This window comes from Akanthomyces muscarius, chromosome 1 (genome assembly GCF_028009165.1).
Source record: "Akanthomyces muscarius strain Ve6 chromosome 1, whole genome shotgun sequence".
Classification (NCBI taxonomy): domain Eukaryota; kingdom Fungi; phylum Ascomycota; class Sordariomycetes; order Hypocreales; family Cordycipitaceae; genus Akanthomyces; species Akanthomyces muscarius.
The window spans coordinates 3,225,070-3,240,770 of NC_079241.1; the positions used below are offsets into that span (position 1 = coordinate 3,225,070).

The 15,701-nt window shown below is 55.1% G+C and overlaps 5 protein-coding genes across 5 annotated transcripts; 1 reads left to right on the forward strand and 4 right to left on the reverse strand.

The window, feature by feature from the left end:
- Positions 1-108: 108 nt before the first annotated feature.
- LMH87_006071 (uncharacterized protein) lies at positions 109-1,146 on the reverse strand (the record flags this gene model as incomplete). Its single annotated transcript, XM_056203900.1, has 3 exons — positions 109-119; positions 168-1,020; positions 1,114-1,146. The coding sequence occupies 3 exons, from the start codon at positions 1,144-1,146 to the stop codon at positions 109-111; spliced, it is 897 nt and encodes a 298-aa protein (XP_056059310.1).
- Positions 1,147-1,970: 824 nt separating this feature from the next.
- Positions 1,971-2,552, reverse strand: LMH87_006072 (uncharacterized protein; the record flags this gene model as incomplete). The annotated part of the gene is made up of 2 exons (XM_056203902.1): positions 1,971-2,247; positions 2,371-2,552. 2 exons carry the CDS (start codon positions 2,550-2,552, stop codon positions 1,971-1,973), a joined length of 459 nt encoding a protein of 152 aa, XP_056059311.1.
- A 2,032-nt stretch (positions 2,553-4,584) lies between these two features.
- LMH87_006073 (uncharacterized protein) lies at positions 4,585-5,787 on the reverse strand (the record flags this gene model as incomplete). The annotated part of the gene is made up of 2 exons (XM_056203903.1): positions 4,585-4,923; positions 4,990-5,787. The coding sequence occupies 2 exons, from the start codon at positions 5,785-5,787 to the stop codon at positions 4,585-4,587; spliced, it is 1,137 nt and encodes a 378-aa protein (XP_056059312.1).
- Positions 5,788-6,805: 1,018 nt separating this feature from the next.
- On the reverse strand, positions 6,806-9,018 carry LMH87_006074 (uncharacterized protein; the record flags this gene model as incomplete). Its single annotated transcript, XM_056203904.1, has 3 exons — positions 6,806-8,363; positions 8,436-8,695; positions 8,845-9,018. The coding sequence occupies 3 exons, from the start codon at positions 9,016-9,018 to the stop codon at positions 6,806-6,808; spliced, it is 1,992 nt and encodes a 663-aa protein (XP_056059313.1).
- A 2,811-nt stretch (positions 9,019-11,829) lies between these two features.
- Positions 11,830-13,167, forward strand: LMH87_006075 (uncharacterized protein; the record flags this gene model as incomplete). The annotated part of the gene is made up of 6 exons (XM_056203905.1): positions 11,830-11,832; positions 11,885-11,926; positions 12,002-12,092; positions 12,749-12,800; positions 12,852-12,927; positions 13,156-13,167. The coding sequence occupies 6 exons, from the start codon at positions 11,830-11,832 to the stop codon at positions 13,165-13,167; spliced, it is 276 nt and encodes a 91-aa protein (XP_056059314.1).
- Positions 13,168-15,701: the final 2,534 nt, after the last annotated feature.

Genomic DNA, 15,701 nt, shown 5'->3' on the forward strand with positions numbered 1-15,701 from the left:
CCGAACATACTCATGAAGAAATTCAAGCAAGAAGCACAACATATGGAGTATTGTGACGGCCCATGCCCGAGGCTTGCCCATCGCCTCATCATCACTCTCGATGAGTGCTTATGGAGACCCTAAGAAAGTTGAGTCAAAGAATTCCTCAGTTTGGAGTGTATGCTCACTGTCATTGACCCCGACATGCCCACCATTGCTGGCTGGGGCGTGGGACGGGCCTGCTGGGGCGGTCGCAACCTCGATACAGTCGCTCACCCCGGCACCGAAGCTTGCGTCTCCGCTTTGGCTCATGGCCGCAGCGGGCGCAAACATCCGGTCAACATCTTCGCTGGTGAAGTTCTGGCCGGGGTCCAACCAGTCGGTGAGCGATTGGTCGGGGAGCGTCCAGTCGAGTGGCCCGCCGAACAGCTCGTCGGGGGGCTGCCCGGTGGTGTGCTGCCCATACGCGGGCTGCTCGTTGGTTAGTTGCCCCTCGTCAGGCTGTTCATGGGCAAGTTGTTCCATTGAATACTTTCTGTATCCTGCTTCGTCCCCCAAGGAGGGCTCCATGCTCTGCTGTGGCTCTCCTGGGGAAAGGCGGGAGGGACGAGAATGTTCAGTGTTGAGCTCCAACTGACCGCATGTTATTGTCTCTTGTTGATTTCCTTCGTCTGTTTCCGCGTTTGCCGCGAGTTCGGATACACCAGGCTCAAAGGTCCCTTCAGAGACCTGTTGGGGGAAATGGGAGCCATTCCCGGTCGCTTGCTGCGCCGAATTACCCATTCCCTGCGAGTTTGGCCCGACATTGGCCGGTGGCTGGGTCGTGTGGCCCTGGCCACTGGTCTGCATGTCTGCTACTTGCCGGTGAGTCTCTGCCATGGCTGACAGCTCAAACACGTTTGGATCAATTTCCATTGGTAGCCGCGTGTCCAGCGGCAGAGCTGGGTGGGAATTTCCCGGAGCTTGGTGCACGTACCGACCGAACTGTCCCTGATGCGCGGGAAACGGGAAGCTCGTGGCTTGTGGCCGGAATTCGGAATTCTGTCGAGTCGAAAGCGTTAGAGGTTCTTCATCAACATGAACAGTCGATATTGTTTTTAGAGAGCCGGTCACTGGCTGGTTTTGCCAACTTACCTGGGAGGTCGAGCGATTCCGCTGCTCGGGCATATGCCAACTTTGTTGCAGTTGTTGCATCTGCTGCATCTGCGGCTGCATCTGCGGTTGTTGGCGCTGCTGCATCTGCTGCATCTGCTGCATCTGCCGCATTTGTTGCATCTGCTGCATCTGCGGCTGCATCTGCATCTGCGGCTGTGCCGGCGCCGTCGGCTGGATTAAGCCCTGAGCCTTTGCCCAGTTATCCGCCAAAAGTATTGCCTGCGGCCTTGTCATAGTTCGCCGCTGGTCTCTGGGTATACTCTGCAGCACGGTCGAGAAACCCCGCTGGGTTGTATCATCATTGGTTGCCCATTCATTTACCAGATCCAGCGCCTGATCCCTTGACATGGCCGCCCGCTGCTCTGCGGATATACTCTCCAGCGCAGTGCATAAATTCGGGGGTTGTGCCTGTGCCTGTGCCTGTGTCGGCGCCGACGGCTGGGTTATACCATCAGCCCGCGCCCAAATAAAGCTCCAATCCTTCGCCTCCCTTTCTGTCATGGCCGCCTGATACTCATTTGTCATGGCTCGCATCAGAATAGATATACTGGGCGTCCGCGACTGCGGCTGGGCATACTGGGACGCGTCGCCCCGCGATTGCCGGTTAGCTGTATCCTGCCGCATCTGGTTTTGTCGGGATGCCCTGCGTGGTCCCGATGCTGTCTGTACTGCAGGGCTCTGGTCATGGTAACCTCGCCGGCGAGCAGGCGCGTCTGTGATTTTTCGTGGGTCGGATCTTTAACACAAGTTAGCTATATTTTCACACTCAAAAATAACAATCTTTGCTTAAAAAAAAACATTCAACTGTGCCAGTAGAAACACGCTCAAACTGGTAGTTACCGTGGAGTAGTGCGGTTCAGTGCCTCAGACATTTGGCTGCTGCCGCTATCCGCTTCTCGCTCAGAGTAGTCGCTCATGTCCATCCTCTCGTGAGATGGGTCAGCTTCTTCTGGCCGAGGATCTAGCGGTCCTTTGGCATTCATCACGAACTCATCATAGACGGACTTGACTGACTCTCTTCGCACGCCTCGCTTTTTGCTGACGCGGCGCTTCTGGAGGTTCCAGAGGTTCTCGTGCTTCGGGAGCATCGGGTACTTTGTACTCCTTGGGCAACTGTTTTCCCCGAGCCCGGGTTGTTAGCCGTCAATGCCATGCCCTTGCACTAGTAGCAAGCAGTTGTCGTACGTGGCTACACTCGAGGTTAAGGCAACCTAGGCGCATAGATGTAGAACTTACTTGTAGTCAGGACTGTCACCGTACGCTTGCTTGACGTACCGCAACTGTGTTTTTAAAAGCTCTCGGCCAAATTCTGTTTGAAATTGGGTCATGATCAAGTCATTATCGGAAACGCGAAACTGGAAGACTTTGCGAAGGATCCAGTAAATCTCTTCCGGCTTGTATGTTGCCTTGCCAGCCATGGTCGCTACCGTGTGATCGTGTTGGCTCGATCGGGCGTTAACTGTATATAGGCAGAGAGAGGTGTAAGTGGTTTTTTTTTTTCCTTCTTCGCTAGATGGTGACGTCTCAGTTCGAGCTGAGAATACAGATAAGACAAATTTTGTCTGCAGAAAAAATAAAAATAGGGAAAGATTTATTGAAGCGACTCACGAATAGGCTGCTTTGCGAGATCAAACGATTTATATATAAACACTGTATGCTTTCTAGCAAAGATGTTGCGGATGCCTTTGATGCGTTGTTGGCGTACGCTGGTGCTTGTTCGAGGTGAAAGGAAGAAAGAGCAGTGGGCCACAGAAGATGGTTTCGCCACGACAAATGCAAATAAGGGTTAAAGGATGCAAGCCTCAAAGAGATGCAAGAGGGTCAAGAAAGGAGTATGATGACTTGATAATTTCTTCGGAAGGGGCTTGTGTTGAAGCGAGTGTGGTCGGGAGGTGCAAGGGAAACCAATTCAAACGACCCGGGAGCACGAGGAAAGGCCGAACTCTTTATAAAGAAAGTTAGATGTCAAGATTTCGAGCCAGATCTGGCCCCCCTCCCTTTTGATAGATGGCAAGTGTCACACTTGCCCCAGCCTGTCCAGCAGGTTCTACCTTTTGAGATGCGTTCTTTGGAGAAGAAACAAAGTATTAGCCAGTCGTTTGAAATTGGTGCCTTTTTATCCTGACTCACTGTCAGGATTCAATGCTTCTGTTGTCTTGCAACACCAGTATCTCCCCCAAAAAAGAGGCAAAAATAGCCAGCTAATATGATCTCACGATGTACATGGCGTATGTCAGGGAGCTTTTTCCACTTCGATTTTTTAGCTCTCGTCCAATAAAACTATTGAAAACTATCTCCGCACCGTTCTATTCTCCATAATGCGTACTTTTTTCCCCTTCGTCCTTCCCACCGTTTGGCACGAGACCTCTTCCCTGCCGACCCAGGCAACACAAGACCCCAAAAACTTTGGCCCGTCCCTCAAGATAGTGTCTCCCGTCCACGACACAGAGACGCTGGAGGAACAGCAACCCCGCCCAATTTGTGCGCCCGTACCATGTCACTTCAGACCTCTTGCGTCTCGCCTTGTTTTTTTTTAGGCTTCCTTTCAAGGGCAGTGCCGCTCCCCCTTCTTCTTGTGCTGCTTTGGCTCCGGATTGACACCTCGTGTTGCCGCCAGAGGTCTACACTGCAAGACGTATCACCGCATTTGGCCCGGAAATTGCAGTAAATGCCGCGCTATGCAGCTCTCTATCGTGACCTGTCATGTCGCGGCGGATGGTTTACCGTTTTGCTTCGTTGGTCGCTGCCGCGCGACCGTCGTTCCGGCCGCTTCCGAGCAGGCAGGTCTCGTTTGTTTTTCGGACCGGCGTAGACGGCGCGAGCAATACTTGTGGTGCAAGTCATGCCGCATAAAGGTATCCATGTGTGTAATCTGGGGTCGCATGCGCACGAACGGTGTCGATAGTGCTCAGTCGTCGTTCACAAAACTGGCTAAATGAGGCGAGACGGGTTTCATACTTGAAGAAGTGGTACTTGTGTAATATTGACGGCATCTTGAGGTTCACATACGTCGAATGGCTCTGTAGAGGATTTGCAGTGAGTCGTGAAGCTGGAGAAGAGGGTGTGCGGGAGGAAGTCTTCATTGGCAGAGGCCAGAATGAATCTAGGTAGCAGATGGAAAGGTTACCTCTGTTGGGCGGTGTACCTCCGCTCTATTGCTCTTGGCCTTGGGCAGAAGCCCAATCGTCAGACGGATGGGAGATTGGGCATTCGTCTCGCCGCGAATATGCTGTGAGCGTGGAGCGTGCGATGTGAAAAATGCGGTGCAAATGGTGGCGTGACCATGCGGGCAGTGACGAAGTGCATTGTTTGCCAACTGTCCTTGTTAACTGGCGAACGGCATCGTCTACCGCCTATTGCCTGTTGTCTAAATCGCCTCTCGGCCGTCGTCTATTGTCCATCGTCTAGGTCGTCTCTCGTCAAATCGTTCGTGTCGCTGTCGCCAAACTCCTAGTCGGCCTCCGCCATCAACGGAGAGCCTCCTCTCGAAAATACACCCAACCAGCAGCGCACATTCCCACCATTCGCCCCCTCCTCGTCCTCCTCCTCGTCCTCCGCGGTCCAGTCGTCGTCGCCTGCAAACTCGTCCTCCTCTTCACAAAACAGCGGCGGCTCCAAGTCCAGCATCATCTGCTTAAACTCTTCAATCAGCTTGAGCGTGATGCCGTCGCGCTTCGGAGACATGACCAGGGCTCTCGCCTCCGATCCGAGCGCCAAGTTGCGCGAAATGGCCGACGCCAGCAAGCCGGGGTGGTTGTCGTTATACAGCGAGTCGGCCGCCAACACAATCTAGACACACACGCACGCACATGAGCCTTTCCTGCCACCAGCTGCCGATTCAATAACTATACTTACCGGAAACTGATATGGCTCGCCAAAGAGCTCCTGGTCCGACTGCGCCGCATCTTCCTCGTCTCCCCACGTCAGGCATCCGATTCGCAGATCCCCTCCGCCCACCGCCGCCACCACATCCTTGTTCGCGAGCACATTGTACTGCAGATTCGGCACAATGGCCGGCAGATCGCTCAGCGTCACGGATGCCTTCCAGAGCGCCGCGGCCGCGAGCCCCAGCAAGCCCGTGCCGGAGCCCAGCTCGAGCACCGCGGGCGGCGGCTGGCCGAGCGACTCGTCAAAGAGGCGAAAGAGCGACGAGGCGGCCAGCCGCGGGAGCTGCTGCGCCAGGACATACGCGCTCGCCCACGTCTTGAGGCCGAGGCAGGCGGTGCCCGTCAGCGCCGGCTCGCGAATCACCAGCTCAAACGGCTCGCATCTCAACGCCGTCGCGATAGTCTCGGCCGCCGGCGCAGGAAAGGGCCAGCGCCGCACGATGTCGCCAACAGCCATGCGCCCGCAGCGCTCCGACATGCGCCTGCCCGCCGCCGCCCAGATGTCCTCGCGCTGGTCGTCAGTGGCCAGCCAGGCGAGCGGGCTCTTGATGACCGAGGCGACGTACCGCGTCTCTACGCTCCTCTGCTGCGCGGCGAGCGACGACTGCTCCCGGGTGTCGCGAGTGCCACCCCTCCGGTCGCGGCCGCGGTGGCTGCTCCAGGCGGCTGGGCCCAGCTCCAGACTGGTCATGATGGCGACGAGATGGTCGTAGCTGGGCTTCTGCCACATCTGCGGCAGATCCTCCACGGTCACCACAGCCACCATGGCGTTGCGCTGCTGCCGGTCTTTGTTTGCACTCTAAGAAAGTATTGTTTGGCAAGTGGAAAAAAACCAAAAGAAAAAGGCGGCAACGGTGCGGACGCTCGATCCGCAGCTTTGTTTAATGTTTGCACACCTTGTCTCTTTCGTCAGCTCTACTTCTTTCTTCCACTTGTGCTTCACCAGTCTCGTACCCGTGTCAAAGGCCGTTTTGCCGTACAAGGGGAGAAGCTGCAACTCAAAGATGCCCCGTGTAAGTCGACACAAAGCCGGCGCCGTCGTTGCAAGAGTCACTCAAAGAACAGCCATAATGGCAGTACGGGATGTTACGAAGCAAGCGAACGGTGTTCTTCTCTAGTCAATGGACGGCACAGGTATTTTTTTTTTTCAACGGCCACCGGCTATTTCTGACTTGAGGGTCCCAGCGGGCCGGTCGTGGTCGAGATCCCTCCAACGTGGGGCTCTGTCGGACCCTTGAATGGCTCCCGTCAAGTTGAGAAAACCCTCAAGCTACGCGCCTGGAACCCGGCCCGCGGCCTGTCCAGGTAGAACAACGGCTTTTGGGGCCCGGCATCGAACCGTGCCGTCACAGAGCACGAGCGGCATTATTTACAGAGCCCGTAGCATTGCCAGTATACTACACACTAGTCCAGGATATAGGTTGCTGAGCTGATCCAGGTCGGCTCTCGTTGGCACTAGACTACAGCGTCCTAAAGGCGCATGGCAGTCAGATGATCCGTTGTATTGTACAATAACTTCTAGTTGTTCATTTATTCAACTTCTTGTATATCTCGTGGTATCTGTAAACAACAAAATCATCAAAAAGCCGAACCTGGCTGCGAGTTCCTGTAGATGCTAGTCCCGTTCCCAAAAAAAAATTGTTCCGCCGTGTAAATGCAACAGGGTTCCCAAACATATAAAAACAAAAGTAATAAATTCCTTTTCAAATCGCTGTGCGCCGGCAGAAAAAGCAAAATACCCATATAATCCGGGAAGCCGTCGAGCCGCCATCTTTCCGTATACCTCAGGCTCTGCCATAAATTTCCCTCTTCATCGCCTCCAGCTTGTGTCGCATGTTGACAAGATTTTCTACTTTTTCCTGCGGCGGATGGGCCAGCGCCTCCATCTGGTAGTGCAAGTCTGCGTACTTTTCGTAGTACGAATGGAACTCTGTCGCCTTCTCCAACAAGTCCTGGGATACTTCTTGGCGCCCTCGTTCTGTTGCCCGGTATTTCGTCGCCCCCGCTCTGCTACCCAGGTCCGCTTTGCGTTTCTTGACTGGGGGCCGGTGATCCGACTCGATGTCGGAAGCGTTGGTAGGCGGCGAAGTAGCCAGCGGTGAGGACTTGATTGGCGAGGTGTTCTTGGACTTAGTCGGGATTGTCTTTGCCGCGGGCCGAGATGAGTTGTTCAAGTCTGGCGCACGATCCTTGAGCTTCGAGCCATTCTGTGGCGGAGGCTTCTGCTTCAGTCTCTTTGAAAGTGGCGTGCCCGAGCTTGAGCTCGATTCATCGTCATCGTAATGGGGCCGCTTTGCAGGAGCAGGCTTTGGGACAGGCTTCGCGACAGGCTTCGCGACAGGCTTCGCGACAGGCCTCGGGGCTGGCTTAGCGGCAGGCTTCGGGGCAGGCTTCGCAACAGGTTTCGCAACAGGGCGCGGAGGTGGCGCCTTATCGACGGTTGGCTTCGGCTTCGGCTTCGGCCTGGATTTCGCGAGCAGCGCTTCGTCCCCAGACGAGTCGGAGTTCTCAATGATCTCTTTCGACAAGACACGTCCCCCATTTGTTTTAGTACCAGCAGTCTTGGGCTTCGTCGGCGAAGGTTTGGGCATGGCCGGCTTCGATTTGGTGGTTGGCACCGCCCGCTTCGGCTCCGGCTCTTTGACTGTCTTTCTTGGTTTGGTGACACTTCCGGCGGAGTTCGTCCTGGACATGCTTTCGCCACCAGCCCTGCTTCGGTCGCTGCCGAGACTGTGGCTGTCTCCATCGTCCTTGGAGGTAGAACTATCGTCGACCTTCTGCACCTTGATTTTGGGTGCCGGCTGAGTCGGGCCCTTTGCCAAGGATGCTTGAAGCCGGCTCAGGCACTTGCCCTGGTTACGCTCTTCCTTCTTGAGCAATTTTTGCCATTCGGGTTCGAAGGAGGACAGCCGTTGCTTGTCGAATTGTCGGATGGCGTTCTCAATCGCCGTTTGTCGCTCTTCTTGGCTGGCGTAGTCGTAATTCCAGACGTCAAGCTCTTTCCAATACGGCTTTTTCATGCTCCAGGACTCGGTCTCGGAGCGGTACTCGGCCACCTTTTCCAGTGTAGACTTGAAATCATCTGGCCGGCCCTGCCATTTTTGCCGTAGGTATTCTATCGATTTTTCACCAGCAGCGAGTTCATGAACAAGTAGCAATCTTTGTTCCTTTGCCCTTTCGACGGCTTGCTTCGCTGCTGAAGGTGCGGGTGTCGTCGCTGGAGATGGGTTGTGGCTTGGTGACGTCGCTATCGATCGGGGAACAGCATTATAACCGGAGAGGAGCTTGTTCTTGGCCTTGCTGGATTTGCCCGCATTTGGGGCTCTCTCGATCATTTGCGTCCTGTTTGCAGATTAGTATGGCCGGGTCGGTTATTACAGAGGTTGTTTGTTTGGCACGTGAATAAGCACATACCTTTCCTTGGCAGCTTCGTGGGCGGCTAGCCCACTTTGCAAAGCTTCAATACCAGAATCCAGCCCGGAACCTGCACCTTTGCCCAGAGAAGTCTTTTTTTGTTTCGTCTTGCTTGGGGGGGGCTTGGTAAATAGAGTGGTGGTGACGGGAAGCCTGGCGGCCACGCGGTACGACTCAAACGGTCGTGTCAAGTAGAGATCGTAGGGTGATGAGGTATCGGGACGTGCTATGCGGTGGGATTCGCTGCCGTAATGGAGGGTCTGTGTTCCGCAGGTTAGCAAGGCACGGGTTATTCCCACCGCCAGCTCGAGGGCTGGCCCAGACTGGCGGCTTCACAGAATCAAGGGCATGTTGAAGGCGCCGAGATCGACCAGATAAAAGCCAGCCGCGCCAGAAATTAGATACTTACGGGAGTTTTTCCAAGGGCAAGCTCAATGGATGTTCCATTGCGAGCGGCTCGAATGAGGCTGTCGACGGTGCTGCCACTCAGCGAGAGAGCAAAGGCTTGTGGAGGGAGAGGAGTGTCTTGGCCGAGAGGGCCCTGCAACAGCAGGCCAGCCTCAGGCACTTTGAGGCAATCCATTGTGAGGAGTCGGGAGATGTTGAGGGAGTCGTGGCGGAGCGGAACTGAGGAGTCGGATATTGTTGACTAGGAGGGCGTACTCCAGTTGCGAGTCCAGGGTGAGGATCGGGGCGAGTAGATGGCAAGAGCGAGAGCGAGAGCGAGAGCAAAAAAGTGTATAGGTTCGAGGAAGAGGAGGTTATCGGATTTGCATAGTGCCATATATAGGGCCGGCCGAGAGTCGAGGAACGCAGAGACGAGAGATGATTTGGCGTGACCGGCAGCCGGCGATGGCTATTACGAGGTGCGGACCCCACGGGGCCAGCAATGGGAGGAAGCGAATCACTGCCAAGTTGTGCAACGAGACTTGGTCAATGAGGCTGCAGAGCAAGGGAATACAAGACGCAGAGCAACCTGTGACCAAGAGAAGCGGTCGAGAGGGTAGTGGGAGGAGGAAACGAAAGAGTGAGGCACAAGGTTGGAGGTTGGAGATGAAAGAGGGTACCAGCAGCGGCAGTAGGAGAGCGAGCGAACCTGGGCTGGGGCCGGCTGGGCTGGGCTAGGCTGGCGACCCAGGTACCTACTACCTACCTACCTACCAAGTTAGAGAGGTGGAACAGGCTGGGGCCGGCCGTAGCAGTACGGGCAATAGCTACGCAGTGGCAGCACCAGGCTTTAGCGTGGGATGACAGTCGGCCTGGGCCTGGCCTAGGAGCCTGGAGGTGGAGCAAAGGCTGGCAGCCGGCTGCTGGCTGTCGCCTTGGGATGGGGATGGGTGTGCGAGTCTTGTGAGAGTTGAGAGGCTTGCTGGCGGCGTGTGCCACTGTGGCACTGGTCAGTGGGCATCCGCTGAAGCCAAGCACAAGGTACCTACCCAGGTACGTAGGTACCTACTTTTTGCTACCAGTACCTCGGTGCTGTGTGGCGCTAGGTAAATAAATATATGTCTAAGCCCGATTGAGCCATGTGCCACGCCGACAGTGACCTGTAGCCAGCCAGTGGCACAGGCGGCAAACGCCCTTGTTACGGGCCATCTACAGGGCGCTGGGCGCTGAAACAGATGTGCCGTGTGTGTGCATCTTTGGGTACAAGGGCTATGATTTGGTATCGCGGCGCGTCACTGCCTACTGGTACGTGCACAGCTGGCCCAATGACGCACCAGGCGTCTGTTCGTCTAAATACAAATACGAACTGTTGTGCTTTCTTTGTGAAGGCTTCGACTGGTGGTGCCACGGGCATATTCAGACCTAGGCAAGTCTTGCTTGTGAGCCGTACCTAGCCCGCACAGTGCCTGACCGGCACTGTCACCAAGGTACTGGCCAGCATTACCTAGCAGCCATGCATCCATGCCTCCCTCCATCCTCCGTCCCTCTACCCAGCACACGATATAGAGTTCGAGCTAATACAGGATGCCACTCGGTACCTGTAGCAGGTCAGACGGGTTGAGATGGTAGAAGTGGGTTGTGGGTTGTGGCCTGGGATCACCATGGCCTGGTGTCCCGGCCCGTGGTGGGCGCTGTGGGCAGTTATTGTGGTCACGGTTGCCCGCAGCACCACGAATAGAAGCACTAGCGAGCGAGGTGCTAGGTTACCTCTATTAGTGGTGCCAGCTCTCTGAAGCCTCTTTTGAAGGTACGAGCACGGGACAGGGCAGTTCTGTGCCAAACCTTGCCCGGCGGCATGTCCGCTGCCTGTCTACTGCTTACCTAGGTACCAGTCGGCAAGTAAAATCCATCTATCAGTTAATCATGAATGCGACACAGCCTCCAGCAACAAGAGTCAAAATACACTGCCATGGCCTTGTCTGTCTATGCAAGCCCGTCGCCGTCAATGGCCGCCCGCCTGTCGGATCCATTGGGCGTAAATTGCAAGGAGCGCCCCAGACATGGTTTTGGCGGTGGCATAATCGTGTGCTGCCATGCGCCTCTCTTTGCCGCCCTGACATATAACATCTATAACGAGTATGCACAGCGACCCGGAAATATTTGAAACATCGTCTCAGAGACGAGTTTTTCGACACTCGACACCACGGGCTCAGCAAAGACAGCAACTGCAGCTGCTCCATCTCTGTCGACGGCGCTGAGGCCCGGCCTCTCCGTGCCAGCACAGAAAAGAGGATCCCACAAGACAGTGCAGGCGTTGTGACAGTGCCAGTGAGCGTATGGATGGATAGTTATTTACTGGGTAATACGCCATCAGCCCTTCGGCGACCCAAAACGGGCCATAAGTTTTGCTCCCTCCCAATATTAATAAAACAGAGAACAGGTGCAGGTCTCTGAGACTCGGTCACGCCTGTCTGTACCAGTGGAGCTGCTTTCCTACAGTAGAATCAGGCGCTCTCCGAGCCTGCATGCTTCTCTGCGGCCCAAGCTGCTGCGGATGGCAAACGGTCCAGCAGACGACCAGCCGCCAGCTGCCAGCTGCAAACACACAAACGTAGAGAAATCTCCAACTTCACCCTCACGTCTCCTTCTCGCATCTACTGGTACTTGCCAAGTCTCCACGTTTATCTATTCATCACCACAGAGTACCAAATCGATCTGATGTGAAACCAAAGTCGCTCGCCGCCCACCACTTCCAGCCATTCGAGGGATTCGGCTCGCCCCACACGCTCTCCCTGCATCACCTCGTCCCGAGCGCCGCTACGACAGGCCAGTCTTCAGCACATGCGTAACTGCCAAGGCCAAGATCCAGTCGCTGCAACATGGCACCTGGGCCTCAAATCTTGAACTTATCCTTCTGTTGCCGCTTCATGGCCGCAGCGAGGCGCAGAATGGACGGCATGATTACTGCTGAATGATCCCCGCGCGCACAGGCTATCGCCCGCGTTCAATGGCGAGTTGCAGCCCTGTTAGCAGGCTCTACGGAGTAGCTAACCAGCAACTAGTGGCAGTGGCGTCGTCAATACTGCCGTACTGGTACCCGTTTCGTGCGCCTCGCTTCTAATTACCCGTGAGGCATGTGCCTGCCAGAATAGTCCACTCACATCACAATTCTGTCGCAGAGTCCGGCCAGCTGCTTAATAACAGCACCAAGTACCTATGTGACAGCGCCGGCTCTGTCCGCCGTGCTGGCGCGCCAGGTTCTGAGACAAGGTTGTTATTTTCGACGACTAAGAATCCATTCTTGCCCTTTGACTCGCCGCCATGTCCGTTGCTGTTGCCGCGCCTGCTCCTTGGACGGTCTATCATCTCCGCCATCCCGCCCATGATGGCTGCCGTCACCACCCGCTCTCCAATTGACCCCCATGCCGTCCATCCTACATATCATGATACTCGTTCTCGTTTCCACCTATCCCGTGCGCTTTCCGCCCCAGCAAATCCAAGGCATCTGCCAGGGCGTGTGGGACACAGGGAGGGTGTGGGCCAAGAGCATACTGGCAAACTGGCAAAGCGTGGCTAGCTGGGTTTCCGCCAGGCGCCGGCACTTCACTCAATCTCTGTATAAGAGACAAACAAGCCCCCTGACACTGTTCGTAGCGCATATCTTCTATCGGAAGCCTCTGAAACAATGTCGATGCGAGCACACTGCCGCCAACCTTGAACGCATATCGCCCAGCTCCAGCACTGACCCTTGTTGCGGGAGAACACACAGTTTCAGGATCGCTCATAGCGGGCATTGCTCGAGTCGGCAAAATAACGACGTGCATTTATCATGGTTCTCGTATGACCGTCCGTTGCAGGCCCCAGATAAGATCCAACAGGGAGTCATGGGCCTTGGGAAGTTCCTTGGCTTTGTTGCAGCTGGATAGCTGACAACGTTTCCGACCCCAATTCATCCCCTAAAACTGCGTTTATATCCAGGCTGGTTTCTCCTCTTTGGCCTTGGTCAGGCCTGTGCTGATTGAACAGCAGCAACGAGCACACGAACCAGGTGCTCCGATTCCGCTGCGTCCATCATGCCCAAGACAGTCGTATTTGCGCCGGAATGGTATGAGAGATGCGACGCTGTGCAACTGTTTCTAACAATACCCACCGTCCGGCCCCTCCAGATTGGGGTCTTTCTTACGGATGCTACCCTAAGATACGGATATAGACCACGAAAAATAAGACGCCGGAGAACGGCAGAGACACTGGGGAAATCTCAACATTTGAAGACTATTGATCGGTGATTTTCCTTTTGATTCCTAGTCTCTGCTAAACATACCCGCGCATGCAGTCCTTCATTTGAGTTCAGCGTCGCAAAACACCGTTGTTCACGATCAATAATGGCACACCACTTAGCGTCCAAGGCTACGCACTTTCTTATGAAGCAAAGCCAACAAATGATTGCCGCCGTTTAAACCAAAGCTGTAGTTACCAGAGTGAATGCCAGTCAGCTTGCCTCACACCCAGGTCAGCTCCAGCTGGTACATACCGGCGCATGCTCAACTTATCCGTTGCCATGTTGCTTACAGCGTCCCCACAACCCTAGCGAATCGGCGAGCCGTACGGAGCACTCTCTGCTCAGCCTGACAACCTGACGGCGATGCCCAGATGCGCAACGGGCCTCATTCAGCTGTCATTGAAAACTCAATGCCACGTATGCTCATGTTGGACTTGGGCGACTGGCATTCATTCAAGGTCAACCGCTACCTAGCTTCAATGAGTGCCTGCTTCCATGCAAGGCATTATCGCCATCTTGAACGGACTGGTCCGCTGCAAGGCAATCAAACCGGAATGGCGTCCTCTTTGCTTGCCCCAGCCCACAGGGTGTCCACCAGCCTACTGGTAGCAAGCTTTCGCAGGACTTTGTTAGAGACACGCCCTCACGCAAGGTCTTTCAAGTGCCGGCGCCTACCAATTGAAGCAAAAAGCATGAGAACAACTCATGACGCTACCCAAAAGTCTGCAATTGTGTGCAGGAATCCAGAGAGACGAATGTCTGATCGCTACATGGTATCACGCTCGTCTGTTGAAGCATGTAGGCTCCAAAGCTTCTAAAATAGGCCGACACCAAGAGGGAATTCGCGCCAGCGGCTCGGCGTTGGCCCAAAACTGGCCACTGCTTGCGACAATGGCAGAGTTGCCAGAGAACAAAGTGCGACTTTCAGATCGAGATAGCAGGCCGAGCCTCAGGCCAACAGCGGCATTAACTTCACAATTCATATGCTTCTTACTGCTATCTCATGGTCGATCTCTTTGCCAGCTGTTCCTTTCTTCCTGGCAAGCACAAGTAGTCTTGACTTTCGCTCATGACAGCACTACATTCACAGCCCTGGGCCGACCTACTACACTGCTGCATTTGGGGCAGGTGGGCGTCGTCGGCACCATAATAAGCACTGGATAGTTTCCGGCATTCTTCGATGGGGCATCCACGTCCGTTTGGCATGAGTCGGTGTCCTGATTTACTATCGAGTTTGCTTTTTGGCGGACGCAGGTGGCAGGCAGCGTCGGTGCGGATAGTCCAGGCCTCTTCAAATTGGTGCGTGCATACCGCCCCGGATGTTGCTTCTTGCAGTTGCTTGTTTTGTCCAAGCCTAGCGACAGTGTGGCGAATAACTAGTTAGCTGGTGTCCCGCACCGTCGCTCAGGCACCATCGCCTATGGACATGCAGCAGCGCGAGACAGGCACATTATGTGCCCGCCCACCATCAATCTCCCTTACCAACGGTTAGGCACAGTGCCACAGGCAGAATGCCCAGATGCCCAGTGCCACCCTTATTTGCGGCCGCGGAGAAGCCGTTGTCAGGGGCATGTTTTGAAGCCATTAACTTGACATCGCTCGCTTTACCAGGCATATCTGGCCGCGGCCGCAATCGGCTCTCGGATTATTGAACCCTGCACTGAGTGCGGGCCTAGTGGCACGTCTTGGTCTGCCACGTTGTCGGCCGCCATCAAAACACCTCCCAGCCTGGGTACCGCGGCCCAAACATCCCGCCACTTCTTTTGATGCTTCAACGAAGGATGCGTGGGAGTATGTTGGGGGCGGTCTTACTGCTTGCGCCGAATCCAACTACGTCAATCTCTACAGCCTGATGCGTAGCTGTGTGTACAAGCGCCTGGGCCTACGCTGTTGTTTTACTAAGCTACTTATACGGCGCAGAATCTCTCGTGCAGCATCAAGTATGCGCCCTGATGTCCGGCGGCCGTGTATTGCCGTCCAATGTTCGGCGTATCGCTTATGTGCTGTGGTGATACGTAGCACCGCATTATGGCTGGCCGTTCGTTGCTAATAAGCGGCGTCCTCTTCACCATCCTGTACGCAGCTCCGACAACGAAGGGCCACCCTTCACAATTGTGGCATGTGGGCGCAAATACTTCCCGCCGACCCCCAGCTGCCCAGTTGTGGCGTTACCAATGAGGGGAGCGGGCAGCACCCGCAAACCGCCGAGCGACCAGCCTGATTGGATCGTCAGCACAAGCCCAGAAGAGCAACAAGGAAGCGGAAAGATGAGCGGACTTGCGGAAGTCCAGGAACCATGAAAATACGGGAGGGTCCAACACCCGGGCATTAGTACTTTGCTTCCATCCCCAAGGAACCAGCTCAGGCATGGCAACGTGAGACGAAAGAGAAAATCCGGGAGTGAGTTTGCTGGTGTATCTATTAGCCAGTGCAACGAGACCCAAGTTACTGAGCGTAGCTCGAACTGGGTTGCTAGCGCCGGCAGGCCACACCAAGCTCATCATGAACGGCATCTCCACCACACTTGCCGGCCTTCTCTGCTGATCTTTTCCATCATCTTGAAAACCATCAGTCGCATTCCGGGAAGAGACGATGAAATG